Below are 27,578 nucleotides of genomic sequence, written 5' to 3'. Positions count from 1 at the left end.
TTGTGTCATGTGGGGAAGTTGCACGGTCTTAAGCAGGCAAGCAGCAGCCAGGAAGCTCGGACAGGACAAAGCTCACGGGACTTTACAGGAAGGCAGCTATAATATAGATTTAGAACAGGCACATTCTGATGAAGGAAAGCTCACTCCTTCCCACTGCCTGTAACAAGTGTGTGACTTAGTAGTTTTTCTTTCAGAACCTCTGGAGAGCCACAAACTTCAGAGTGCTACAATGTTTCTAGCAACCTGAAGAATGTAGTCGCGGACTCTGTGTGTTCAAAGGTCTGGTGCCTCCCTCAAGTCATGGCCACAGGTGTCTAAGGAAGTCGTTCACCGTATGCACAGGGTCAAGGCTCTGGGGAAGGGGAAGCTATGTGATACAGCAGAGGGTGGAAACTGAGGAGGAATGAGGAGCCAACTGCTTTTCATTCCCCAAAGCAGTCACAGCTGCTTATCAAAGACACGCAGGGGTCCTCCACAGACCTCAGGACTCACTTAGCTTCAACCCATCAACAGAGCACAGTGGGTGCCTTCCAAAAGCTACACTGCTAGGGGCTTCTATCTCCAAGGCATGCATTTGCTGCTTTGCTGATTAAAGATCTAAAGTAGGATGCTGGATGTAGCCTGAAGCTTTAGGAACTGCGTCTTTAAGAGGAGAAGGGAAATGGAAAGAGAAGAGGAAGAAATGGGGGCAGGAGGGAGTGGAACAGGACTGAGAGAGAGAAGAGACAATAAAACGTGATATCCAACGTGAATACAAACAGCTTGCTTACACCATTCCTGGATTTCTTACTACTACCTTTGGAGGCCTCCAGGGAAGAGTAAATGTTTACTCTCAACTTAGAAGGAAAGCAGGGGACGCACACAGTGCTTTCAGGCAGTCTGCATATAGTTCATTTAGCAAATACTTAATGTGTGCAGTCTTTATGTATGGTAGGCGCATACTATACGTACAATCGTGTATATGTAAATATGTATACGAGTGAAGTATGTCTTCACTTTCCCCGACTTCCTGAGCACCACAGGCTCTCACTATCACATTATTATAATTGTGTTAATAACCTTGAAAGAAAAAAGTAAGGTTCCCTGAGGGAGGAAGACAGGAGTCCCAGTGTAGACGACTATCAGGGGAAAGAAGATTATAGGCTGAGACCTCAAAGAGTATATGTTAAACAGGCAGAAAAGAATTTGTATTTCTATACACACTGGAATTAGAGAATTATTTCTTACGAGGAGAGTATTTAGTGTTATGAGGAATTAGAGAAAGAGCTTCCTGACAGTCAAAGGAAGAGAGTAACTTGGGGACTGTTAGGGGAAGATGGGATGGCAGTTCCCGGTGCCTTCTGGGATTTGTAGGCAAGGAATGGGACTAGCGATGGCACTGGAGGGAGAGACAGGACTCGGTGTATGCTCCCTAGAGATATTCAGGAACGAGAATTTGAGAGGAAGTGGCTTAAGGGATGGAGGTAGACACGAGGTGGGGGAGATTGCTCGTCTTATAGAGACGTGGAGTCTGGGACAGAGTGTGCATAAAGCGAAGGCTGGCCCCATGATCAGACAGGGATGACGGCCCCAGTAAAACCGCGTTAGAGAGGAGAAATGCAGTGTGCCCGGGCTTTTCATTCAAAAACGGCTCCATGGAGGCCCTTTTGGAGAAGGGAAGATGAGGGAGAATGGACTCCGGGGAAGAAATAAATCGAGGAAGCAAGCTGTTCTAAACACTGAGCTTCTCAGAACTATCTAACAAATGTGGCATTGAAACCGCTCCCTTTGATTGAATTGCTCTTTTAAGAGAAAGTTCCAGACTCGGGTAGAAAAGTTTGAATTCTGGATTTCTTATCTTCTTGGATAAGTTACTGTTATTCTGCCAACCCCTCAAAGGGTGACAGGTTGGCTTATCTATTTATCTAGAGAGGTAGACAGGAGGTGGGGGAGACTGCATGTCTATACAGACATGGAGTCTGGGACCGAGCGTGCGAGTGGGTGTGTGTAAAGCAAAGGCTGGCTTCATAAGTAAGTAAAAAATGCATTGAGATAATTTTTTGCAAAGTATCCTGAGCATTATAGATAGTCTGCAAATGGAAGTTATTGTCCCTGGACTGGGCTAACAGCGACATCATATTAGAGGAAAGGAGGCGGGAGGGAGGGGGTATTGACTTGAACATTTAAAAACTCTATCACCTGGGCAAAAAGTACCTTGCATTTCTCTTTTGAAAACTAGCTTAATTCTCCCCTTTCGTATAGCACAAGGCTCGTAAACGCTGCAACTCCAGTCCCAACATCTCTGATACATCTCAGCCTGCAACTCTGCCCGAAAAGGATGAGCAGTGGGAGTTAAAGGCTCTTTAACATGGAAGAGAAGATTTGGTGCATTTCTAGTCCTTGCCCACAAGAGCCCTATGAAGAACAGATGTGTAAGCATGCACAATTTTACAGGTGAATTTATTTGGGTCAGAAGAGCGCATACTGCTATGCATTTATTTGGGTCAGAAGAGTACTCGCTGCTCTTGGGGATGACCCAAGTTTGGCTCCCAGCACCTACATCAAGTGGATGACTAATGCCTGTGACTCCACCTCCAGGAAATCTGAAGCCTACTTTTGCATCTTCTGCACTCATGTGCACATGCGCACACATAGATGAATGGGCATACACATGATTAAAAATAAAATCTTTTTTTTTTTTTTTTTAGTTTTAGATTTTTTGAGACAGGGTTTCTCTGTATAGCCCTGGCTGTCCTGGAACTCACTCTGTAGACCAGGCTGGCCTCAAACTCAAAAATCTGTCTGCCTCTGCCTCCCAAGTGCTGGGATTAAAGGCGTGCACCACCACTGTCCAGCTTAAAAATAAAATCTTAAAAAATATTGGTATTAAAAAATAGCATTAGGGAATGTTTGAGGAGAATGTTCATGAGACATTCACTGAGAAAGAGCAGAAAGTTCCTGAAGAATGTTTACTATAAAGTTCTTAGAACATCTAGACGTGCACAGGTTAACATCAAACGTAAAATACCAGGTGACCATGAAGCCTAAAAGTTTCTGTCTGTTTGTGTAGAAACTGGAACTTGTTTGCTTTTGCAAATAGATTCACCACCTTTGTGTGAACCACCGTGTTCTTGTAGGAAACACTTGGATTCTCCTGAGTGACGTGTGTTGTCGACATGAGCAGGCCATGTCAAGAGCCAGTGTCTCAGCCTCAGAGAACGGGGGAGGTGGGGGTGGTGGTGGTGGTGGTGGTGGTGGTGGTGGTGGTGGTGTGTGTGGCAAAGCCTTCCCTGCAGGAGATCAGCATGACAACAGAGCCTTGGCTCCTAGCCCAAGTGTGAATATTGACCGTGTGTTCAGAAAATACCCACTATAGCTTTCTTTCCCTGGATGTTTAAGCATGCTGAAGACCGTTCCAGCACAGAGACTGCTCTGTAGATTAGCTTAATCCATCCCCTTGATTCAGCCATATGCCATAAATCCTCCTACTTTTTATGTATGCCTCCTAGTTAAGCTGGATGCAATAACCCACCTGCCTGATCAACTGTATTTAATTAACATGCTCATCTTCTGGGATGCTACAGTTTTCCTACTCAAAGCCCAGATAACCAGATTCCACTTTTCTGTGTCCATGTGTCTGCTGTTTCCTCATTCCCTCAATGCTACTAGTCAAGGTCACTACTAGTCAATGCTACTAGTTAAGGTTACTACTAGTCAATGCTACTACTAATCAAGGTCACTACTAGTCAATGCTACTACTAATCAAGGTCACTACTAGTCAATGCTACTACTAGTCAAGGTTCCAGAACCCAAGCTATGCAAGAATGCAGTATCACATTTCTGTTGCTATCATTGTCCCTGCAGCAACAAAGCCTGGCCATGCGTGAGACTAGAAGTCAGTAGAACACTTTCAGCAGGTACTTCTGGCAGTTATGTTGGTAGTGAGGTTGTGGATGGGATTAATGGGGGATTTGAACAGCTGCTAGCATGACAGAATTAATAAAAAGAGAATCCTTTTACTTGGGGTGGACATTGAAGTGAATAGTTGTGTGTCACAGGAAGCTGAAGTGTTTGGGATCGACAGAGAAGACTCACGCCCGATGAGAGTCTTGCAGGCTCAGCCTCCTTGGAGGTTACAGTTCATCTTAACGCATAGCAGTGTTGGATGAAAGCATAGAAGCCAGTATTATTTTTTCCCCAGTGAAAGATGGTTTGGAGCTAGTTTTATATAAGAGAAAATTCAATTAGTCTACCACCATGAAGGGAACAATCCAGATTGGTACTTTGATGGTAGTCTATAAAATATTGGCCCAGACTGACCTTATGACTAAGAACCATGTTTTTCTGCACCTCATCTTTCAACAAGGAAAAGCCACTCCGGACTAGCTAATACATATACATGACCTCAGAGAAAACTTATCACTCAAAGGGAAATCACCCCTTACAGACCTGTTGTTTTTTTCTCCCTCTAAGCTATGTAAAAATTAAAGGGCCAATTTCCTCCCGAAAGGACATATTAAATGTTAGAAGCATCACGTACAATCTGAAACGGAAAGAATTTTGGCCACGTTTTGATTAATTTATTAACAGTTTCAGAAAGCCAAGATCAAAATTTGTACGGGCAGTGGCAACATGCTGACTGTACGGCCCAGGGATGCCGAAATGCAGTCTCTGGGACATTTGTAACTGTCCGTGGCACTGCTGGGTTTGAGGTAATGAATGATCAATAGCCAACTTTCTTATAGATAGTGAGGTTAGATTTAAATCACTTTAAACAAATATGAATAGTTATTTTCAAATATTTTTATGCATAGCATTTTAAGTTGGGATTTATGGTTTCAGCAGTTTGTGATATCACCTAAAATATAAGCCCTTGTGCCTTTATGGAAAATTTAGATACTGAATTATTAACCTGTGGTACACTTATTTTGATATCCTTGTTTATCACCTCAACACTTATTATCTAAGCTTCTAGAAGGAACTAGTGAATGACACTCTATAATGTTTTGTACACTTATGTTAATATTACTTATATTAAAACTGTTCATGTATACCTTTAGAGGTAGAGGCAGGCTAACCAAATTACTATACAGCTCCAGAAGCCAAGAACTAATGTATATGGATGAGGCTTCTAGAAACACAGCTCTTTGCAAGCTTAAGGAAATGTAACCAGCATGAGGCAGCAGTGTCGCCTGCCTGGCGACAGGGTGGGAAGCCAGCAGTGGCTCACCCACAGGACTGAGAGAGTGGACCACACTAGTGCTCCAAAGCTACATGAAGTATGGTTCTTATTTCTGATATTCTGCTCTCAAATTCACATTCCCTTGAAGCCCTGACCTACGTGCTTTTAGAAACAGGAAGTTGTGAAGAGAAGAGTGCCCACTATTTGGAACAGCTACTTTCAGTGGTTGTCTTGTTTCTGAAAAACCTCCCCAGATTGTCTGGGAGCCAGGTTGGCTAAAACAAAAAGGTAATACCAATCCTTATAGCTGGGGGAACAGGAATGATGGGATTCCACGAAAGGCTCTGGTGTAAGGGAATTGACTGTTTGTTGCGTGGTAGTGGTAGTGGTGGTGCACACCTTTGATCCCAGCACTTGGGAGGCAGAGCCAGGCAGTTCAAGGCCAGCCTGGTCTACATAGCAAATATCAGGACAGCCAGGGAAAGATAAAGAAACCCTGTCTCAAAACAAACAAACAAACAAACAAGAACAAAAGAAGCCATATAGAATACCCTCCTTGCAAAAAGGCAGCGGTTATACAGAAGGCTAGCCCAGTAGTTAAATATTAAGAGCAGTCAGATATTTAGGTTACTTTAAAGCCTTTGTTTCTGAGTGTCATAAAAAGACCCGACCTTTTCAAGAACATTGTGAAGACCACAGAATACATCCACATTGCACGCCCATGCCTTATAAAAGTGTACTGCCTCTTTAAGAGGGGTGACGATCTGTGCTTCATCCTGTTGTACACAGTACAGAAGGAATAATGAAACATCTAGTTACCACAACAAGATGATAAAATGTTTCAATTTTCAGAATTGACCAGGCAAAAGGGGTCCAAGGTGAATCAGCTATGGCCCCTTCTTTGGTCTCCTGGCTGGAAGATGGATTGCATCTCTAAATGACTATGATGGAGAATTTGGATGGTTGACATGATTAGATTGACACGTCTGGAGCATTAGTGAGGCGTCTATTGGACTGTTTGGGAGGTTGTTTCTACAGAGGACCGGCTGGGGGTGTAAAAGCAGACCTGAATGTAGGCGGCACACTCCTCCGGCTGGGGTCTAGGACTTAATGAAGAGACAAACAAGAAACAAAGTATTTCCTGTTCTCTGTTTCATAGTCAACCGAGCTGGAGCTGGGATAGATTTACACACACCCCCGGCCCCCAGCTGTGAGCCAAAATAAACACTCCATTTTAAAAGTTGCTTTTGGCTGTGTAGTTTGTTACTAACACATTGGGTGGGAGATGGGAACTGACAAGATTGCTATCTGTAGACCATGGAGGAGTGAGTTCTTCTTTCTCTCATCCAGCCAGCTTAGTTCAAACCTCAAGGCTGCTCTCCGCACAGCGCTTCGGAGGGTCACCTTCCCTCAATCAGATATTACAGAGAAGTAAAGAAAAATATTGATGTTCCCTATCCTAGACAAATCTCATACATTATGTATATATAGTTTCAAGAGACTATATCAACTTGCCTAAAATATTTACAGAAATGTGACATAACATGCAATAATAGCAAGCTATTAAGGTAAAAGGGAACTTCAAGAGGCATGTACTCAGGTACTCATTTGACAAATGTGACGGCGAGCTTACTTGGTACTGAGTATGTTGCTGGGCACTGGAGTTAGTCTGGCATCTAGCTGCTTACCTCTAATTGGTTGTTTTGCTGCTGGTATTTCTTTTCTAGTTTGCTCTTAATCCTAATTATGGTGGGTAGAGTCTACGAACTCATATACCAAGGATTTCCATACCCAGTTCCCAGACCTAGTGAATGTGTTGTGGTACTTCTATGATTCCATTAGGCCATATGCCATAAGCAGATGACCTTTAGAAAAGAGAAATTTATTGGGGGTTGGACTGGTGCTGCTGTGTATATAAACGCTAAATACTGGGCCCCCAAGGTCTGGTTGCAATCCTGATGAGCACGTTCTCATGAACACCAAATGATGCTGGGTAAACTGTGTTCACCTATCTTCTCTGACTGGTTCAATAAAAGCAGCTGACAGCTTGTTACTGGGCAGAATGGAGGTAGGCGAGGCTTTGGCTACTGGGAGTTGCAGGTTGGGACCACAGGACCACAAGTAGAGAGGGAGGGAAGGAGAGAAGATGAAAGAGAGAGAGGAGGGGAGGGGTAGGGGAGGGGGAGAGAGGAAGAGAGAGAGAGGGATACAGAGAGAAGGAGGAGGAGGAGGAAGAGGAGAGAGAAGGAAGAGAGAAGAAGAAGAAGAGGAGGTTGCTAACAGACAGGATGGTCCAGAACACATGACTGAGAGAAGTGTCCCCTGAGGATAGATTGATGGAGTAAAAATATCCCAGGAGACATTAAACCAGCAAGTAACTTGGGGAGTGCAGCTGGAAAACAGACAGTCTAGTGTAGAAAATTGTCTTAGTGGCCGAATGCAATCAAGTAAGTCTTTAGAAGCAGAAAAGCTTCTCCGGGTAGTTGTAGAAGAAATCAGGAAGGACTGCACACAGCATTCCTGTCTTGTTCGAACATATAAGAGGCAGCGAGGTAATGAGAATAATTATATTTAATAAGAATTAAGTTTTAGATGAAAATTGTATAAGGCGATATAACTACCATTTCATAGACATAGCATTCTAAAGAAAAGACTTGGCACTTAAAAATTATATGTATCTTTTACACAGGATACTCTTGGCTTCTGTTTATGTTGCTTCCAGAGAGAGAGGGCGGGGGAGGGAGGAGTATGCCAGTGACGGCCTTGGCCTCACCACGTGGCACTGTGTGACTACTGCTGGAAGCCACCTTGCAGTTCTCAGCTTTCAATTAACTGAGGACACATGAGACATCAGTACAGACATACGAACAGTGACAGTTCTTCCCACTTATGGCTTGTAGCCGAGAGTTCACAGGTGCAAGGTTTTATATCCCTATTTTGAAAACGCAAATACAATGTTGGCAAACCTATGCCTTGTGAAGGCAAATCCACCATTTTTTTTTAAAAAAAAGACTTGTATCTATTCATATCTCTGTCTATTTAAGCAGCTGCTCAAAAACTGCTAGTTCCATTTGCCCAGGATTGAATGTGTGTAAGCACTATCCACACAACCGAGCAAAGATGTAATGCCCTGCGGTATTTTAAATGAGATGTTAGTTTCTTTTCTCATTATCCATGGCTTTGCATGGTACTAGACAAATGGAAAATTAAACAGTTTGAATGTGGATATATGAAATGATATCCAAATGAAGAGTTAATGACTTACAGGATTCAGAAAACCACCGCGGGTAGTTTAAGAAGTACTGAGATCAAAAGTTTGGGGATGTTACACTACAGTGTAAGACAAAAATCATAAATCACAAAATAACTTCATTTTGAACACAAAGCATATATTGATGTTTTGGTACATTCTACAAACACCCACTTATTAATGATTGGTCATGAGGACAGCTGATCTATGAGCAACCTTCAGTTGTCATTAAGTGCCTTCTATGTCTGTCTGAAAGCTCCCTGTGAGGTGTAAAGGGAATAAACAAAGATCTGCTGAGTGTTTCCACAGGTCTGTGAACTTTGTATCATAGCAAACACATACAGAGATAGCTGAGGCCAATGTAAAATACTCCTGGGAAGTATCTGAGAAAGAGACTGAGTCATCTAAATGCATTGAACCAATAAGAAGGTGGGCTTGACCTGGGCCTTAGCTTGATTTTGTAAGAATTGGTTTGGCGATAAACACCGGATATAGTATGAGGAAGGGTCAGGACCATTGGAACACTCCAGTTAACTTTCCGTCCTTATGACTGACTACAATAATTTGTTGGTTGTATTCCAAACAGATCAACCAGATCACTATAGACATTAACTACACGGTAGGAAGAAAGCACTAAATCATACAACAGTAAGCTTCATTTAACCCAGCTAACAAGAGTTCTATTTAATGGTTGTTCCCAATAGTTCTTCTTGGTGAATGAAATTGGAAAAGAAGCAACCAGGAACTATTTTTAAAAATATCTAAGGCAAATTCCAAGTTGTAACAGATTTGGTAAAATCTTTATACCCTTTGACTCTGTAAAACTAACCTAAACATGGGTGTTCGGAATTAAATTGTTTTTAAAAATACAACTGCTTTTATTTTGTGTGTGTGGATGTTTTACCAGCTATGCATGTAAGGGCACCATACGTGTACAGTATCCAGTGCCCTCAGAGGTCAGAATACAGTACTGGATGCCTGAAACTGGAGTTACAGATGGTTGTGAGCTGTAGTGTGTGTTGGGAATGGAACTGGGGTCATCTGAAAGAGGAGAAAAACTTTTAACTCCTGAGCCACCTCACCAGGTCCAGAATGACATCCACGAGATAACTGTGCGATACTCCACCCAAGACTGAAATAGCAAAGTGAATTTGTATTCTCAGAAAAACAATATTTTCCAAACATAGTGAGCAAAAGCATGTGAAATGAAAGTAAGCACTTGGATGAACTTTCAGAAAAATATAACAATCTGGGCTGCATCATTTCTAAACGATCGCTTTGACAAAGGATGAAGTGTTTCCACAGACTAAAGCAGACATAGTATCTTAATGGAGGGTAACGGGAGGCCCGGGGTTTGTTTTAGAGACAGAGCATGGAAATATTCAAGGTTCATTTCTTTATAGCGATTCACAGTTTGGCTATGGCGAGCCCTCTATCCGTCTATTTGTAAATAGACAGATACACATTTGTCTATTTAATACAGCAATACTTTGAAGAACTAGTCTCCCTGTTATCCCTACTTTACACATGACTTCCGAGACCAGCCAGCCTGAAGAGATGAAATAATTTGTCGAAGGTCACCAGACTCCAGAATTCAAACCAAATGCATATCCAAAGACTCTGTATTCTGTTAGTGTTTGTGCCCCTCACCCCTTTTAAAGAAAACGTCTCCTTTAGTGTCATGCTTTCCTTGTTATCACACTACATCTCAGAGTCAGACCCTTAGGCTTGATTAATCATTTGACAATACCTTTCAACCACATCAAAACGGAGGGATTTTTTTTTTTTTGCCTTGTAAATATTTCAAATAATACGCACTTGCATTTATTAAGTATATCGATGCGCCAATGGGTGTGGTTAAAATAAAGTGACAGTCACCTTCCGTCGGCAAATGAAATGGTGCTTCACAATTGCTCACCTAGGAGGTATGTGCTAAACGGACAATGAGATCTCAGGGCACACGCTCTGCAGTGAATGTGGGGAGGCGGACAAGACTATCAAATACTGGTTACCGAAGGGAAGCAAAGCAACTCCCATGTGCTTTCATTGGAAATAAAAAAAGCCTGTACATCTAATTACCTCACAGATTAGAACCCATTCATTTCTATGTCTACTCAATATAGTCTATTTGTAAAATAAAAACTTGGTGCATATTCACTGTGAAGACAGTGCTGTTGAAGACTATCACGCACTTTGACTATGATCAGCCCGTATCCCCTCTCTGTTCCCCTAGCCCATCTTGCTTGTCCTCTCCTTCTTCCTCTTCCTTTCCCTAGGTAGACTTGCTTCCACTTTAATACACACCACACACACACACACGCACACGCACACGCACATGCACACGCACACACACACACACACACACACACACAGAGGCCACATATGAGAGAGAAAGTATGTGATATCTTTCTGAGTCTACTTTATTTTGCTTATCACAGAAATACTTGCGTATCTATTTTATTACAGCATTATTTACAATAGCAAATCATACATTCGTGTGCCTGTCAACAGATGAATGGGTACAAAAAAAAACCACTACACACACACACACACACACACATACACACACACACACTCGAGTTTGAAGAATGAAATCATGCTGTTTGCAAGAAAATGGATGGGTGCGTATATCATGAACATATGAGCCTTACTGGAGAAATGTTCTTGCTCTGCCTCATTCACACATGCTCGCCTCCTCTATGGGTGGAAAGAGTGAACCATATTCCCACACAGTGATTTCTGTGGCCATCAGCATTTACTCAGAGCCAAGTCCTTAAGGACCTTTGAAGAGAGACTCAGTCTGGCTTCTTCGTCTGTCACCTCACTCTCAAGACTTGTGGCCGCTAGGGCTCTGTTGCAATCACATACAAATCAGAAAGCCAGTATTCGAATTTTGTGAACCCAGAAGGTAAAACCAGTTTGGTGGGAACCTATAGTGTGTACAGAAGAGCTGACGGCTGGGCCAAACATAGAATGGGACTTTATGATTGAAACCGTGCACACAAGAACTGTGTGCCACTGAAAAGTACCACTTACCTAACTCAGAGTAAAATGTGTACCCATGTCACCCTAGCTGCTATGAGAGCCCAGACATTCATACCCAAGCCTCGGTGGCTTCTCAGGAATGGACAGCTGACATAAACTAGAGTGTAAGAGATCCAGTTCTGGGGGCTTCACACGTACCCATCACGGAGACGTCGTATTCTATCAGCAGCGTTGCTTCTTGTCCGCACTGTTTAAGGATGCTCATGGCCTCTGCATGAGTGGTTCCCAGAAGGCGAATTCCATCCACGCTGAGCAACCTGTCTCCAGGTTTGATGGTGCCCTCTCTAGGGACAGCATAAAGGAACAGTCTTGATTAATTCCGCATAATGGAACTCGGCTTTAATAGGCACTTAGCCAGAGTCCTGCTTTCACACACCCTCTGCCATCGTCTTTCCCATTTGCACTCCTTTCGAGCATCAGGAGTGACAGTAAGAGTGTAAAGAGGTAGCCCCGAACAGAAAATCGCTGTAATACAAAACCCAGTAATGAGAAAAGAACTACCTATTAGCAAATAACCTGGTCACCCGTAGTTAACTCTTGGAGGATGAAGGGAAGGGAGGTACACTTCCCCCTCTTGTATAGGCTTTCTCTTGAAAGTCTAAAATTGATTTATTAGAGCCTGGAAAATAGCATTCACCAATTTCCCCCAAAGTTAGGTTGAATAGAGAAGCCTTTTAATTTCATTCCATTTATCAGCAGTGAACCCGAGTGGAAGACGGAACACTGGGGAGAAGTGTCCCAGTCTGTAAATTTCCCCCGTTGAGTTATGAGGCCATTTGCCAATCATTATGTCAATCCAGTCTCACATGCCTTGGATGAGGCAGGCAAATTATATTCTCCCTGCTGTGACCACAGTCTTAAGGCACTAAGAGATGACAATCAAAGACGTTGGTGACATCAAGGAGACAGGTCAAAGTAACCTCCGAGTCACCACCGTCTCTGCGTGCTGGAAGGAAGGGTCCAAGATGAAAAAGTCAAAAAGAGGTCTGACAAACATGGGACTTGGGAGAATAGAAACGACACCTATAATAAACATCTTTCACTTAGACAATTCTAGGCACGTGACCGAAGTTTCATATTTAGCGCTCCGGTTTCTCCGGATTCTAATTTCATTTGGCAATAATGGGTGGATCGTTTCTGACATCCTTGTTAACCCAAACCATAAAGGTTAATGAGGAATGTGTATACATTGATTTTCTTTTGAAAGAGCAGTCCCCAAGACAAGTGTGGGAAAGGGTGGGACTCTCTGAGGCTTGTATTGTGTGTTGTCCTCTGCAAAGGCAGATGGATGCTAGCGCACGCAAGAAGCCAGCATCTCCTCATTTTCTTATTTTCTGTGAAATATAATCATCTCTAGAAGTGAGCTCACAGCATGAGATCTGGAGGAAACACCTGAACACATAGCCTAGTCCTCTTTTAATACCCGTCTTAACTTAAAGTCTGCCTGTGGCTTAGTTTGGTTAGCTGTAAGAAAGTGAAAGTGCCTCATTTATGGGGTGGTTGTAAGTCTAGAATAAGACTATATTAACCAAATGGGTGATGTTCTTTCTGGAACATAGAAAATGTTTCATAAATTGTACTCATTGTGATGGTTTCTTTCCCAAAAGTTTAAAAAGACAACAACAAAAACAACCAACCCTATCTTGATTCTAAACGAATAGGCAGAAGCAACTTGTGTGTTTTCTTCCTACCCCAACAGCATCTGTGGAAGAAGCTTTCTTCCATTATTCTGGAGCCCACTTTTGCCTTCAGACAACCACGCAGGCTCAAGCATCTTGACAGACAACTAGACTGCGAGTTTACTTGTGACCCAGCAAGGCTTATACGAGAACACCTGAGAGCACTTTCCATTCCCGGCCAATTTCTCGAGGAAGAAACATCTCTAGAGATTGACACAATTTCTTCCATTTGACTAAATGATACTCCCCTGTGATGTCACAGGGTCACCATCATGAGGTGGTGCTGCAGCCCAGGATGATGCCGATGGATGGTCAGAGTCATGGTACCACTGATTCTTCCCAAGATGAGAACACAGCAGTGCTGAAGGACACAGGCCAAGGTTCTGCCTTGAAAGAGCCTGGTGCTTTCAGAAAGTGCTTCTGCAGAGTTGGGCCACCCAGACCTGAGAGGGAGCTGGGGTTGTCTGTATCTACAGTGGAGGGAACTAAGCTCAGAACCAAGCACTTGCCATGGAGGAAGCACAGGACAGGTAGGGACTGGAGGCAAACCCTTATTTTCTCTGTGTCCACAGCTCTGATTCTTTGAGCTTTTAGAGTCTCACCTACGTACTTGATCTCTAGCTGCTACTGTGAGCCATAACAGTCATTTTCTCTCTCAGAATCCCCAGCTGTCTTCTATGGATTTTGCATAATGACACAGAAAGATCTAGTTTACCTGTCAGCAGGCCCTCCAGGACGAACACAGGTTATCACAACCGGACGGGACTTATTTCTATCGTCATGCGCTCCCCCTAGTTAAAAACAAAACAAAACAAAACAAAACAAAACAAAACAAAACAAAACAAAACAAAGGAAGACTGATTAAAACTACTCTTGTTCTTTTCAGAAGAATCACTTACAAAGTGGCAGCTAAGACACTGCAGTGTATTTGTGGGTATATGGAGGAAAACATGCCACTTTCTCTCTGGAATGTAAAACCATTAAAGGGCATATTTATTTTAGGTAGGATGTCTCTGAAGTCACTGCCTCTCCACCTCACAATAAATATAAACAGCTATGGGGTGGTATAAGACATTTGTCAATGGGAATGGCATGAGGTTCATTAATTAAAACTACTGGTCCAATGAGAACATCTGCCAATGGACAGCTATGAGCACCTTACGCCGAGCTTGGGTCATGATATACATGAGGAAGCACCTCTGACCATATGTATTAGAAGAGACTCAAGAAAAGGGCCAAGTGGGAAAGGAAGGGAGGAAGGAAGGAACAAGGGAGGAAGGAAGGAATGGAAGGAAGGAAGGAATGGAAGGAAGGAAGGCAGGAAGGAAGGAAGGGAGGGAGGGAGGGAGGGAGGGAGGGAGGAAGGAAGGAAGGAAGGAAGGAAGGAAGGAAGGAAGGAAGGAAGATAGATAAGTGTGGTGGTACACACTTATAATTCCAGCACTTGGGAAGTAGAAGCAGGAGAAATCCTCCTGAGTATGGAATCACCCTGGTCTTTGGGCTATGTAGCAAGTTCCAGGCTTGCCTGGATTATAGAATATGATCCTGCCTACAACAAACCTAAGTGGCTTATAAATGGCCACTATCAAAATTATAGTGTTCAAACTATTAGGAGCCCATTTGGCATATTTTCCCCTACTGATTGCAAACGGGAATTTAAGTTTTGCCTAAGGAAACTGTCTGTAGAGGCATTTGTAGAACTGTCATTTAGAGATTTGGATAGAAGGCAATCCATTGGAAATTTTCTTTTTGATCCAGGACCAGTTTGTACAACTTCCTTCACCCATGCTCTCCAACCTGTGCTCGAGGCCACCAGTAATGGAGCACCCACGAAGTCTAAGGCAGCCCACTCCACATCTGGACAAGGCAATGTTTACAACATTCTTTCTAATGGTGGTCAGTAGATGCCAACCAAGTCATGCCTTGGTCCTTGTTATATAGACTAGACTATTAGCATATAAAAATATTAGGTCTGCTTTTTCTCCAGACAAGTTTTCCCCAAAGCTGAAAATGGTGGTCCTAGCTCACTAGACTTCTCTATTCTAAGACTGAATATTTCCTATACTTTTATTCTTTGTGTGACCCGACTTCCTTATGCATTGTCATCCTGGGAGATCACGTGGGTAGTTTCTAGTTTCCCAGTATCTGATAAATATGAAGGTCGTTATCATCTCTGTTCAATGAGTGTGTGGTATAACAGACTGTTATTTCCTAAACTAGGCAGTATCCACTTCCTTCATGATTTATCAGTATTCTGATTTATCAGTATTCCCACTGATCCATAGTGAGCTAAAAATTGCAGCTATGTCAAAAAATATCAGATGTGCTACTATTTATCCATCATACTGTCTTGCCGGGATTAGCCACTGGCCCTCAATGAATGGATTGAGGAGAGTAGAGAAACTTTCAGGGTGGGCCTTGAACTGATTTAAAAATATAAATTATGTAAAACTGCAAACCTTTATGTCTAACCAGTGTATCAAGGAAATTCTTAAAGTCTATACAAATGTAGTAGCCACCAGCTAAACCTGGTTCTTCTCGATGAAGACTTTAAAACAGAATAACACCTATTCAATAGAAGGACACTGAATGAATCATTCACTCCTTCTTTCCTGTATGAGGTGCCTCCCACGTATCAGCTAGTATTTCAGCCTCATAAACTTTTGAAATTCTGGAAAATTGTTAAAGGAATATTTTGGTGAGATTACACCACCACGTGCCTGGAGATAGTTGTGGAATTCAGTTGCATCTAGTCACTTTATTTGGTAATGAGAAATTGTTATTGGCTTAAATCTTGAATTAGTAGTTTGATTTGGTATTGATTACCTGTATAGTAATTAGTCATAAATTGTACGGCAGAAGTAATCTTTGATGCCGTTTTTCAACAATTAGAATTTTTCCATGTGTTTCAAAAGCACTTCTCTTATGGTTAGACTGCCAAAGAGAATTTATATTCATTATCTTTTAGCCTAGATATCTTATAGGGAGAGTTTTTACTATGTTATCTAATTATTTTTAAAAGAAATTTAAGAGTGGTTGTGGTTTGTCACCTGACCTTGGAGCCCATCATGTGTCTGAAACATAGGTTTTGGCCAGAGAAATTTCATAACCAGAAAAATGTCATAACCGCTGAGCCAGCACACACAATGAATTCCTAGTTTTATCTTCCGCTTTACTCAGTCAGTGGAAATTATCAACTTGTGTCTTAAATTCATTGATCTTGATTCCTTGAGGTAGGGTCATTGTCTTATGATACCATAGCACTTACTGCTATACTGACCTGTAGATGTGTGCTTAGTAAAGTTTTCAGTGAGAGACGGGTTTGCTAAATGACTGGCCCAGATTAGAATTGAACATTCAGCGCTCAGCTAGAAAGAAAAGCTTGTCCGAGTGAACACAGCTGTTTTAGTGTTTGATACATATATGTATGTGTATATATATGTATATATACATACATATATATATATTTCTAAGATGAGCAGTTAATATTAGTTTATGTTTTATAAATCATCTGGACAGAATTTTTCCTCTTGTAAAGTACAAAATGTTACAGATAACAACAATATCAACAGAAAAAAAATCCCCTCCAAAAGTGTAATGATAAAATTTCTGATGCATACATAATTAGTGAATCTCACTATCACACTATAGATTGAGAACTGCTAATGTTGCAATAGTCTTTCAGGGATGAAACCGCTTATAAGAAAAACAAAATCACAAGAACCCAGAGCCATAGTCCAGAATGAATGAAGTCACCTGACCTCTTTAGCATCAATGCCATCCTGTAACGAGATGGATTGAGCTGACACTCTTGGGTATCCCGAGGACTAGGTTATCTTTGGTCCAATGTTTAGAAAGCTGCTGTAAATAAAATCCATTCCCAAAGAAAGACTCCTCCTGTATTAAATCAAGCCATACCAATACTTTTGACTCCGTAATGCAGAACCAGTTACAAAGACGAAGGAACACTGGGAAGTGCTAAGTCAGTGTGGTCACTGGGAACTGACCACACCTACTGGCTGCTTGCCCTGTATTACTGGGCTAAAAACAAAGCCTGTCATTTGGAATTCATTCCACGCTTCTTCACTGTCTTATTTGTTTAAAGATCACTTCCATCCTGGAAACATCAGGTTTTTAAGGATACCGTCTGTATTTCCTCGTAGATTTTAGCCTCCACCTACCTCGGATGACAAAACCAAAGGTGTTGCCTTCTTTGTGCAGCGTGACCTCCACTGTTCGGAACATGACACTCGATCCTTGTACAGCTGTGTGTGGGAATGAAATGGGAAAGCATGAATGAGTCTACAACTGTAATAGCACTCCTATTGTAGTTTTTTTCAGTGTGACATAATAGGCTTGCAAGTTATGTTGCAAATAATTTATTTTGAAGAAAAGAGCAGTAATTCCAATGAAGTCTGAGAAAAAAATAACTGTAACGGCATTCAGAGACTATAAGTAGTTATGCGTATATATTGTTCCAAGTAGAAGCAAACCTCATAACTAATTCCCTTCCTTCTGGATAGACACATTCTAGATAGGGGGTGATGTTTCTATTGGTTAAACTCTACAGAGCAAGCAAGGCAATTTTCAACAAATAGAAACATTTTTCCTTTGTGAAATAAAAAGACGTTATGACTTCTGCCAAGCTTATGAAATAATTCCCGCCTTCACGTTTAGTTTCAAAGCTGGAATATGAAGCAAACTCGTTCCTCCCGGATTACAATCAATGGATTGCTTGATGGAAATAGATGTTCTGACACGTAGACAGCTGTTCAATGAAGTTGCCAGAAGCCCAAACGCGGTGCGGAGAGCTAATGAAATCCTAAGTACAGTCGCGCCGTGTCGACAAAGAAGACAAAGATCTGCTTAAACTTATCCGTTATCCCTGCATTCTGTTGCTTGCCCTTTATGTTCTCTCATTTCACAAGATAAAGCTTTACTGACAAGTCACAGCGTCTGGTTACATTGAACGACACATGCAAGCATATATCATGTTAAGGCATAGCCCCTAAAAATACTCTGTGAAACTGCTTTTGGGACAGAGTGAGTGACTCTGATTGTATAGCACGTTATTGCTACATGGAAAACAAATCCCACCAAGTGGGTATTTTAACCCGAGGAGTGCGGGGATGATTTTGTTGGGTGCACAGATGAGAACTTGTATGCTGTACAGAAGTAGATGGCTTTCAGTCCCTGAAAACACTGTACAAGGGATGCTGGGAAGGGTGGTGCATGCTTGTAATCACAGCACTTGGGAGGCTGAGGCAGGAAAATTGCGATAACGGGGGTGAAAAGGCAGTCTGGGCTATACAGTGAGATCCTATGTCAAAAAGGTATAATGGTGTCTATAGTCATAACTCTCAGTAACACATTTTATACTGTTACTTGATCTTAACAGGTTTTTTTTTTCATAAAACTCTTAACAGAAAACCTGTGACTCCTATGATGCTTGAGTTACATTGTGTTGTTGTGTTGCCTTTACTGTGGTGTGGAACAGACACACTGTATATTTTTGTTTTTATTTTCTGTGCAGTGCATAACAAATGATGTGAGCTGTTTGGCACTTCCTTATAAAATAAGCCTGGGCCACATGCTTTTACCCAGACCCGGGCTACTATGAATAATATAAGTGCATTTCAGGTAGATCAGGCTGAGGTGTTCAGTGGGGGCTGGATTATAAAATCATCCTGACTTCACAACCGTTTCAACTCTAGATGGGTTTCTTGAGACTTAACTCCATCCAAACCCCAGGAACATCTGCATATAGACATGTTTAAAGAACCAATAATAATTACCCTCTTCTTGCCATTTGTACAACTAGCTAGTGGTTTAAACGAAGCATTAGGTGTCGTTATTTTTAATGATTAGAAACACTAAACCCTCAAAGGGATCCTGCAGGAACCAGTATGAAAGCTACCCTTCAAACTCACAGAATCAGGCTGGTACACAGAGTTGATGGGCAGACTACCAGGCTGGGCCATAAAGGACAGGAAAAACCCGGATATGCTGAGAAGCAGCACAAAGCATCCGGCTGGACAAATGTTTGCTATGTGGCTGATTTAATTGAATGTCCCCTCCTGGCTATCAAGGGACTCCCAGTTTACCCTAATCAACTAGAAGCAGTGCATACAAACAAACCAAAGAATTGAGGGATAGTTTTAATTAAACGAAGAACGAAACTGGGCTCGAGCTAAATGATTTCTTATTTCCACGAGCCAACAAGCCACTTGAAGAATACAACATTTTCACTTTAAGGGTGAGGAAGGCAAAGACGTGGCGAGAAATAACTGATGGACCATCTACTCTGTGCCCAGAACTCAGCAATGTGGTTTGCAAATATTAGTTTATTTAATCATTGAATCATCTTTTAATTATATGCAACCAAATTCCAGCTCTGGGCCACCTGTGCTCGTTGGCTGGATATCTGTTCCGGGAATATGAAGTGCTAGAATTTTAATTTGGTTTTGGCTTTCTATAGCTGACCACAGAATTCTTAAGAGTCAAATCTGGTCCATATGAAGACTTTGGGACTACCCACAGCTTCAGATTACCCTCAGGCTACTCGCCACCATTTGCAATGGTAACTGTTATCGTTGGCAACATTTTAACATAGCTAACAAACCATGTCGGATCTCTAGAGTTTTTATTCACATGATTGGCCCTTGATGATTTTCTTTTTCACACTCAATATTAGCATCCTTGTAGCTACCGTGGTAATTATTCCACAGACAGGTAATGAAGGCACTTAGCCAAAGGATCACAGGGGCCAGGCATAAGGTCTCCTCGATACTGCGGTTCCTTGTTTCTAACTGTGAATTTTCTTTTTTTTCTTTTTCTTTTTTCTTTTTTTCTTTTTTTTCATTTTTTTGGTTTTTCAAGACAGGGTTTCTATGTATAGCCCTGGCTGTCCTGGAACTCACTCTGTAGACCAGCCTGGCCTCGAACTCAGAAATCCACCTGCCTCTGCTTCCCAAGTGCTGGGATTAAAGGCGTGCGCCATCACCGCCCGGCCTAACTGTGAATTTTCATGTGTTTGTCTAAAGCTGCCTTACTGTAGTTGATGTGATTGCTCCAAGCCAAACACTCCACCCTCCTCTCTGTCACTACCTTTACAGGAGAACAGGAGTTGAATTGTTTCCTACTTTATCTGGTCCCCTTACCCACGTGTTTGGCTGTGTCCCTATGGGGGTAGGGGATGAAATCAGGGGCTAGTAATGTGCTCAAGTGGGTGGGACTATCCTCTTTCCCTCTGCTACTGGGGGAGCTCTGTGGCGCACTGCTGCTGTAGACTCAACCCCAGAAAGGGCTGCATGGAGAAATCTTCAAAGGCTCTTCCTTCTCCTTCCCCACTCCCGCCAAGATGACCACGGGGTCCAAAGGAGATGGCTCCACAGTGATATGCTCTCACACACAATATCTGAGGGAAGAAAGGATTCCTTCTGCTGGACAGCTGGTCTGACTCAGCTGATGATGTAACAGTCACCAAACAGACCTGACAGATTTCTCTCTTTAATTATTAAATAGGGAAAATCTGTAGTTCTGAAGTTTAAATAGAAGCACATTTAAGTAAATAAAATGTTCCCAAATTACATTCTGATTTTTTTTATGTGGATGGTAAAATGTTAAGTGTCAATTGAAAATGGCCCAGAATTAGTTAGCATTTCAAAACTCCACTGGGGTTCTGTGGACAGAAGGCACTTTGTGGGATCAATGTTCAATGCATAAACGCCTGAGATACATTTTGCTTATATTCTCCCCAAGTAGTTCTGAGAGTAGTCACAGAAGTTGCCTCTTAAATTGAAGGATGGAAAACAGGTAGACCAAATGCTTCATTTCCATAAAGAAATGGAATCTTAGGAAAGATAAATGGATTGCCCAAGATCAAACTTTATTTTATTTTTCTCTCAAAGACACACACTTCCTTCCTTTTTTTTTTTTTTTCTGATCTTGCAGACAGCTGAGATCCGGGTGTGTGGTTGCTGATGTTGAGGGAATAGGCAGACGGCCGCTTGGGTGGGCCTCAGGTAGCTGCTGAGATGGCCTGGTTAGTTTGAATGCTCTAAGTATATGAATGGCTCATTGATGCCTTCCATCTTTCTGAACTCACAGGTCCTAATAATTTCCTCAATATAAGAAAAATAGATAGAGATTATCCTTGGCAGACCGGCCTCTTCCAGCTGAATTGTATCACGAATGATACGTTGCTGTTTAAAAGCATATTTTCTTTTTGCCTGTCAGCTTTATTGCACAGAGAAGACAAATCTATTTAAGCACCGAGTCTCAGTAGACTTAACTCCTAAACATATCTGATCTCCGCTCTCTCCTCTTTCACTCTACAGATGTTGTAGGGTCCACAGATATCATCTCTCTTGGAAAGCAGTAACAGTCTCAGGCAAATAGATTTGGATATTCTCCTAGTTTCTAAAACGATACCTTAAAACACTGTGGTCTGACCACGCAGTTTTAAAAGCGTGTTAAGATTCACCATGCACATCTTCCATGGGGCCACATCATCTGATTCCTTTTGCCTTGCAGGCTACCTCCCTATCCTGAGTCTCCTTGACTTTACTTTGTGCTCCAACAAGCCCATCTGCAGCCCAGCCTGTGCAGGCCACTGTATCCTCCTACTCCCTTGCTGGACCCTCTGCCCAGACCATTTCTTTTCCTATTCAATCTGTCTCATTCTTTTCCATTCTCCTCCAAGTCCCCAGCTCCGAGTCATCCACGAGCCTGGACAAATCGCCACTCTGGGACTTAGCCTAAACCCTATCGTGAGTTCCTTTAGGAAGGGAATATGTTTTACTGATACCTACCCAGAGGAAGGTTAACCTATCAATGGGAGCCACATCTCTATTGAGGTGGTTTTCTTAACTCTTGGCCAGCGCTTTGAGATAATGATTTAAAGGCAAATTGACTTTTCATAACGTTAAAGAAACCACGATGCCTTATAACAGTAATGCTAATAACGGCTAATATTTGCCAAGTATGTAACAGTGGCCTAAGTATGTGATCACACTACTGAATCCCTGCAACGTACGCCCGGCAATGATGACAGCCATTTACAGGTGGACACTCCTAGGCTCAGAGAACTTAACACAGCCCAGGTATTTTAATCTGGTCCCTGACTCTCAAATACCTTCTGCGTTATCACGATCTCAATTTCCATCGAAATAGCTTGCTCACACTTTCCTTAATATGTCTGTGTACATGGCAAACAAAGACTCAAATGTAATATTCAAACATCCTTTCCCCAATGAGTCAGCCCTCCCTATAACCTTGCCTAGCTTCACGAATGGCAACTGTATCATTCCAGTTGGTATCATTCCAAAACCTTGGGCGTGACCCCTGACTCCACCTTTGCACAGCCTGCCTCAGGTTCATTAGCAAACTCTCTCTCTCTCTCTCTCTCTCTCTCTCTCTCTCTCTCTCTCTCTCTCATCTATCTATCTATCTATCTATCTATCTATCTATCTATCTATCTATCTATCTATCTATCTATCATAGATTAAGAACTTGTAGAATGCCAGGCCATGTTCCAATGTTTAACAAATACTCAGTCGCCTCTCATGGTAACCAACGATCCACCGTTTGCAGATGGTGACACTGAGACATGGAGCTTAAGAAACTTTTCCCAAGACACGTAGCAACTACAAGTGAAGTTGGTCTTTGAGCCCACCTGGCCTGATATCAAAGTTCCTTTCCGATCTGTCCCCATCCTTGTGGCAAGGACGATGTGAACGAATGCCAATGCCGTTATAACGCCATGCATTTAGTATGGTCTCAAAATTTGTCTGCTGCACTCATGACTATGATCGTTGCTTAGTGATAATTAGATGTGATATTATTGTTTTATGGGTTTTTTTATGAGCTTATCCGCTGAAGAGTCAAGGTAAAGCATACAGAGCTTCTCCTAAATCTCAGCACAGTATTTAGACAGCACTGAAGGCATGGGCTTTTAAAATTATATTGATTATTTATTGAGATAGCTTAAATGGCAAAAATGTTCACTGGTCGCTTCAGCGGAACGTGACTCCTTCAAGCTGACTGAACGTTTCTCAGTTTTCTCTGAAGAGACTACATGTCTCCCACCTCAAGTCACTGTGAAATGTGAGGCAGCTGCTCCCCCTCTGCTGTAGTAAGACTGACGACAGAGAGGGAAGTGGCTGGGTTCTCGTTACTTACAGACTGGGGGAAGCTCGTACTCGACCTCCAGGACCACTCTTTCCCCAACGTTTTTCAGCAGGCTGATGATCTCATCATGGCGGAATTTGGCCAGGTTGATCCCGTTCACCGCTTTGATGTAGTCACCCACATCCAGCTGGTCACTTCTGCAAAACAAACCATGTCACAACAGCCGGCACATCCTTCCCAAAGGCCACTCAACTGTGCTTCTCGTGTTCCCTCATTTAGAGTAACATGTCAACATAGCAAACACCCTGCTACTTAGGCTGTGATGGGATCCTACGGGAAGGAGCATGGCTGAGTCTGGGTGGGATACGGTGGGGGTGGGGCTAGCCTACTCACCTGCCTGTTATATTTTGGCACTTCTTTGGTGTGCTACTATCTCTGGTTGTCACTCAAACACTATACCTCTTTTGTTTTTAATATATTATAAAAGCAAAAACTATATATATATGTTTATATGTTTTTTGCTCCCAGGGTTGCTTCTCTAGGGAAGGACCCTGATCCTGGACACTCCAACCCTTTCCCCTTTTTCTCTCCTACTTTTGTTGACTGGCTTTTGGACATTTCATAGCTTTTAATGTCCTTATTAGAAGTAGAACCAGAGTCAGAGCCAAGGAAATTAGTCAGCATATTTTGTTTCTTATTGTTTGCTTGAAAAAAAAATAAAACCTGAATTGCCTATTACTGAACAGGACTGATAAGAATAATATTGGGAAAGAAGAAATTACAGAGAAAGCCTTGAATTTCAATATCATCACCATCACCCCTCATAGAACTCCTCTTTTTTGGGCTTTACTAGACACAGGCTTTCAAATCAAGAGCAGGCAGCGGGCCAGTGGCAGGAGGGAAAATGTATGTCACTGGACACAGGGACAAAGTGTGAGCTTCCTGCTCCGGATGTCCCCTGGGAGACCTCTTAAGTCCTGGTGGGAAGGAAAGCCAGCGGGAAAGGAAACATTTCCCCTGGATACTTGGAGTTGAGCCTCCTGTTCTTCATTTGATAGTTCACATCTTAGGGAGCATTTGTTCCACATTTAGTAGATCCGAACAGCACCTTCCAACTGCGGGCCCATTTGCTAACGATGGGCACAGTCAGACCTTAAGCAATCCTGTAGGAATTAAACCTGTAAGAGCCTAGCTGACACAAAACTCCCGAGGTGACACAAAACTCCTCAGCGCTTCAGCGCAGGGCAGCCAAGCCGCTGGCACAACAGGGGAATAGCTTCTGAAGCACGCCCGCTGTGCTTCTGCAGGGACATGCTGCCTGGCACAGGACAGCTGTCATGACCTTTTCTGATAAGCTCTAATTTTCTGAATTAATTATACCCTTGTTCCTTCTTTTCCCCCATGTTTCCCCCACGAGGCAGTTACCTGGCAGCAATTCCTCCCTGCCGCAGGTTGGACACTCTTGGCTTGCCATCTTTATCAATTCCTCCCGATACCGTCAGGCCAAGAGTGGTTCCCTCCTTCTTCATCAGCTCCACCACGGTGGAGCCCTTGAATTCCTCTGTAAAAGAGAAGCATTCAGCCCATTAAATGAGAGATAGTCCAGAGCTGCTAGCTATGTGGCGAAGCGACTCTACTGCCCGCATTTCCTCCACATTTTCATTGATGAGAAAAGACCTCAGCTTGCATTGCAATTGCATCTCGTGGTGTTGGGAGGGCAGGCGGTGCTGAGTGCAGACGGTGCTGAGTGCAGACGGTGCTGAGTGCGGACGGTGCTGAGTGCGGACGGTGCTGAGCGCAGACGGTGCTGAGTGCAGACGGTACTGAGAAAGGTGGTCTAGGTAGGAGAGGTGATTAAATCGATGCCAGTGGACTGGTCCACTCTGCCATCACAATAAACAGTCTCAATCCTCTTAGATATTGGTGACAGTGTTCTCCCTGGGGTTTCCGCCTCTCTCTAGAGACTTTGTTTTCTATTCTTGCAACTCAAAATACAACAGGACCTTGCCAGGCAAGGAAGAGCAGAATTTTAAATAGTCCTGCAAAAGTATAAAAACGTGGCAGCTGACTCACTGTCCATTGGGCATCCCAGCTTAGGAAGCTAACTGTCAGAAGAGTGTTCTCCATAGCTACTGTCACCACTAGTTCTTAAAAATCAAAGTACCCCAGCTCAGGTGACAGGTCCTGTTGTTTCCTGGACAATATGTCATAGCACAGCAAAACAGCATTGGGTGTCAGGATTTGGGGGTAACTGCCATAAAACTTTGACTATGCTTACATGATTATTAAGGCTCATCAATTTTGTGGAAATAATATCTACACACCAACCAGGAAGTCAAACGTTTGGATTTTAGCCAGGGTAGAAGGTAAGATGATTTTAAGAATACACCTCTTTTAGGGAATAAAAAATGAGAAGGTCAATATTTACTCTGCGGAGGCTTAACAATGATAATCTCTGTATTAGTGGTTTCTGCCATGTTGGTTTCTCCTGTTACACAGATACTTTCTGGATGGGGATGGGGAACCATATGGTTTTCTAATTTGTGCTGGTCAGGTTATCAATTTTAGTAGTCATCAACTTCTAAAATGCCAAGCATACATTAAAACAACAAGAATAGTCTTGTTTTCATTAAGCCACAGGTTGGTTTTTAAAAAAAAAAAAACAGGATTATTTATACCCCCTTTCCATTTTTCTTAATTATGCATAATAGTTAATTATTTTTTCAAAAATCACTATGAATGTTTATTATACAGGTATTTAAATTGTCGATGACAGATTATTCCACCAATATAGTAAAACAAATCATGTTAAGGGAAGAAATAGTATCTCATGTGGTCATGTGCAGAACTGACTACCTGGTGAAAAAAGACAAGATGCACAAACGTGCTAATTTCTTCAGGGACATAGGCGTTATCCTAGTCAGTGGTGTCAGGATTGCCTGGGCCAATGATGTAATGCCCCAGCATGTCAATCAAGAATCCAGCATTTCAAAGTAGCTGAGTTGTATATTATTCTTTAAAGCCGAGTCCAAAGAAGAAGCCATAAGTTTATACTGATGTCAGCTTCACCCATAACATCTCATCTGAAGGCTCAGATAAGGACTGACACTCAAAGATCAAAGGTCTGGCCAACTGCATGAAAGTCCCTGGCCTTTTACATTGTTTTTCAGAGAAGTCTGTACCTAAGCCCATTAGTATTTGCTCGTCATTTGTGCCCCCCTTAAAAAAATAAAAGAACAAACAACCACTTAGACAAGCCATTGACACTGATGTGGGCCCAACAACTGGAGACGTCAACTTAAGAAATAACCCAAGTCTTTGTTGGTAGAAAGCTGGGTTTCAGTGTTGACCACAATGATGCCTTAGTTGGGGGTCTATCTGCAGTACAGACATGTAAGGGTGCCTAGCAGGTCTGGCGGACAAAAAAACTCGTTGAATGTTTTTAAAAGATGCATAGTGGCCCTAGATGCTTCAACATCTCCTTCAGACCTTTAAGATTAGACATACAATTAAGACATATTAATTCTTTGGGAATTTCATACCATGTAATTTGATCCTATTGCTCGTTCCCTGATCTTCCTCTTAACCGTTCCCCAGATCAGCACCTCCTTCTTAACAACTTTATTTTTTTTTCCTTTTTAACCACCAAATTCACTTTGTGTTGTGCAAATACGCAAGGGTGTGACGTCATCCGCTGGAGCATGGTCAGGCTGCCCTGGGGCACACCCTTAAAGAACACTGACTCAACCTTCCTGAGCAGCAACTAATTGTCAATGGCTCCTCCGTTTGGGGTAGGAGGATCGTGTGCCTTTCCCTTCCTCATGCTGAAATGTCGACTGGCTTAATTCTGAGCAGGTCTTGCATGGGTACCTGAAGCTGTTGGGAATTCACAAGTAGCAGTCTTTTCATGTCCAGAAGCCATGGCTCTGCTCCTCCACAATTTATGGCCATTTTAATCTGTCTTTTCTGCTGCAATAGTCTCTGAGAGTTCTCTCTCTCTCTCTCTCTCTCTCTCTCTCTCTCTCTCTCTCTAAATTCTGTGTGTGTGTGTGTGTGTGTGAGAGAGAGAGAGAGAGAGAGGAGAGAAGAGAGGAGAGAGGGGGATGGAGGGAGGGAGAAAGAGGAGAGGGAGAAGAGAGAGGGAGGGAGAGAGGGAGGGAGAGGGAGGGGGAGGGGAGGGAAGAAAGAGAGGGGAAGGGGAGAAAGAGAGGGACGGGGGGAAGACAGGGGGAGGGAGAGGGAGAGGGAGAGGGAGAGGGAGAGGAAGAGGGAGAGGGAGAGGGAGAGGGAGAGGGAGAGGGAGAGGGAGAGG

At 42.6% G+C, this 27,578-nt stretch overlaps 1 protein-coding gene across 10 annotated transcripts in view; it reads right to left on the bottom strand.

Moving 5' to 3' along the window:
- Grip1 (glutamate receptor interacting protein 1) overlaps positions 1-27,578 on the bottom strand; it is a 647,269-nt gene that overhangs the window by 133,865 nt on the left and 485,826 nt on the right. For all 10 annotated transcript variants that reach the window (XM_028759124.1, XM_028759129.1, XM_028759131.1 and 7 more), the window contains 5 exons: positions 24,692-24,827; positions 23,318-23,463; positions 17,317-17,400; positions 13,851-13,926; positions 11,595-11,740 (listed from right to left, as the gene is read on the bottom strand). In XM_028759124.1, coding sequence (XP_028614957.1) covers positions 11,595-11,740; positions 13,851-13,926; positions 17,317-17,400; positions 23,318-23,463; positions 24,692-24,827 — 588 coding nt within the window. The remainder of the gene's footprint in view (positions 1-11,594; positions 11,741-13,850; positions 13,927-17,316; positions 17,401-23,317; positions 23,464-24,691; positions 24,828-27,578) is intronic.

This window comes from Grammomys surdaster, unplaced genomic scaffold (assembly GCF_004785775.1).
Source record: "Grammomys surdaster isolate TR1022 unplaced genomic scaffold, NIH_TR_1.0 126271, whole genome shotgun sequence".
Classification (NCBI taxonomy): Eukaryota; Metazoa; Chordata; class Mammalia; order Rodentia; family Muridae; genus Grammomys; species Grammomys surdaster.
Note: the sequence above shows the minus strand (reverse complement) of the source record. Positions and strands in the feature narration are given on the sequence as shown.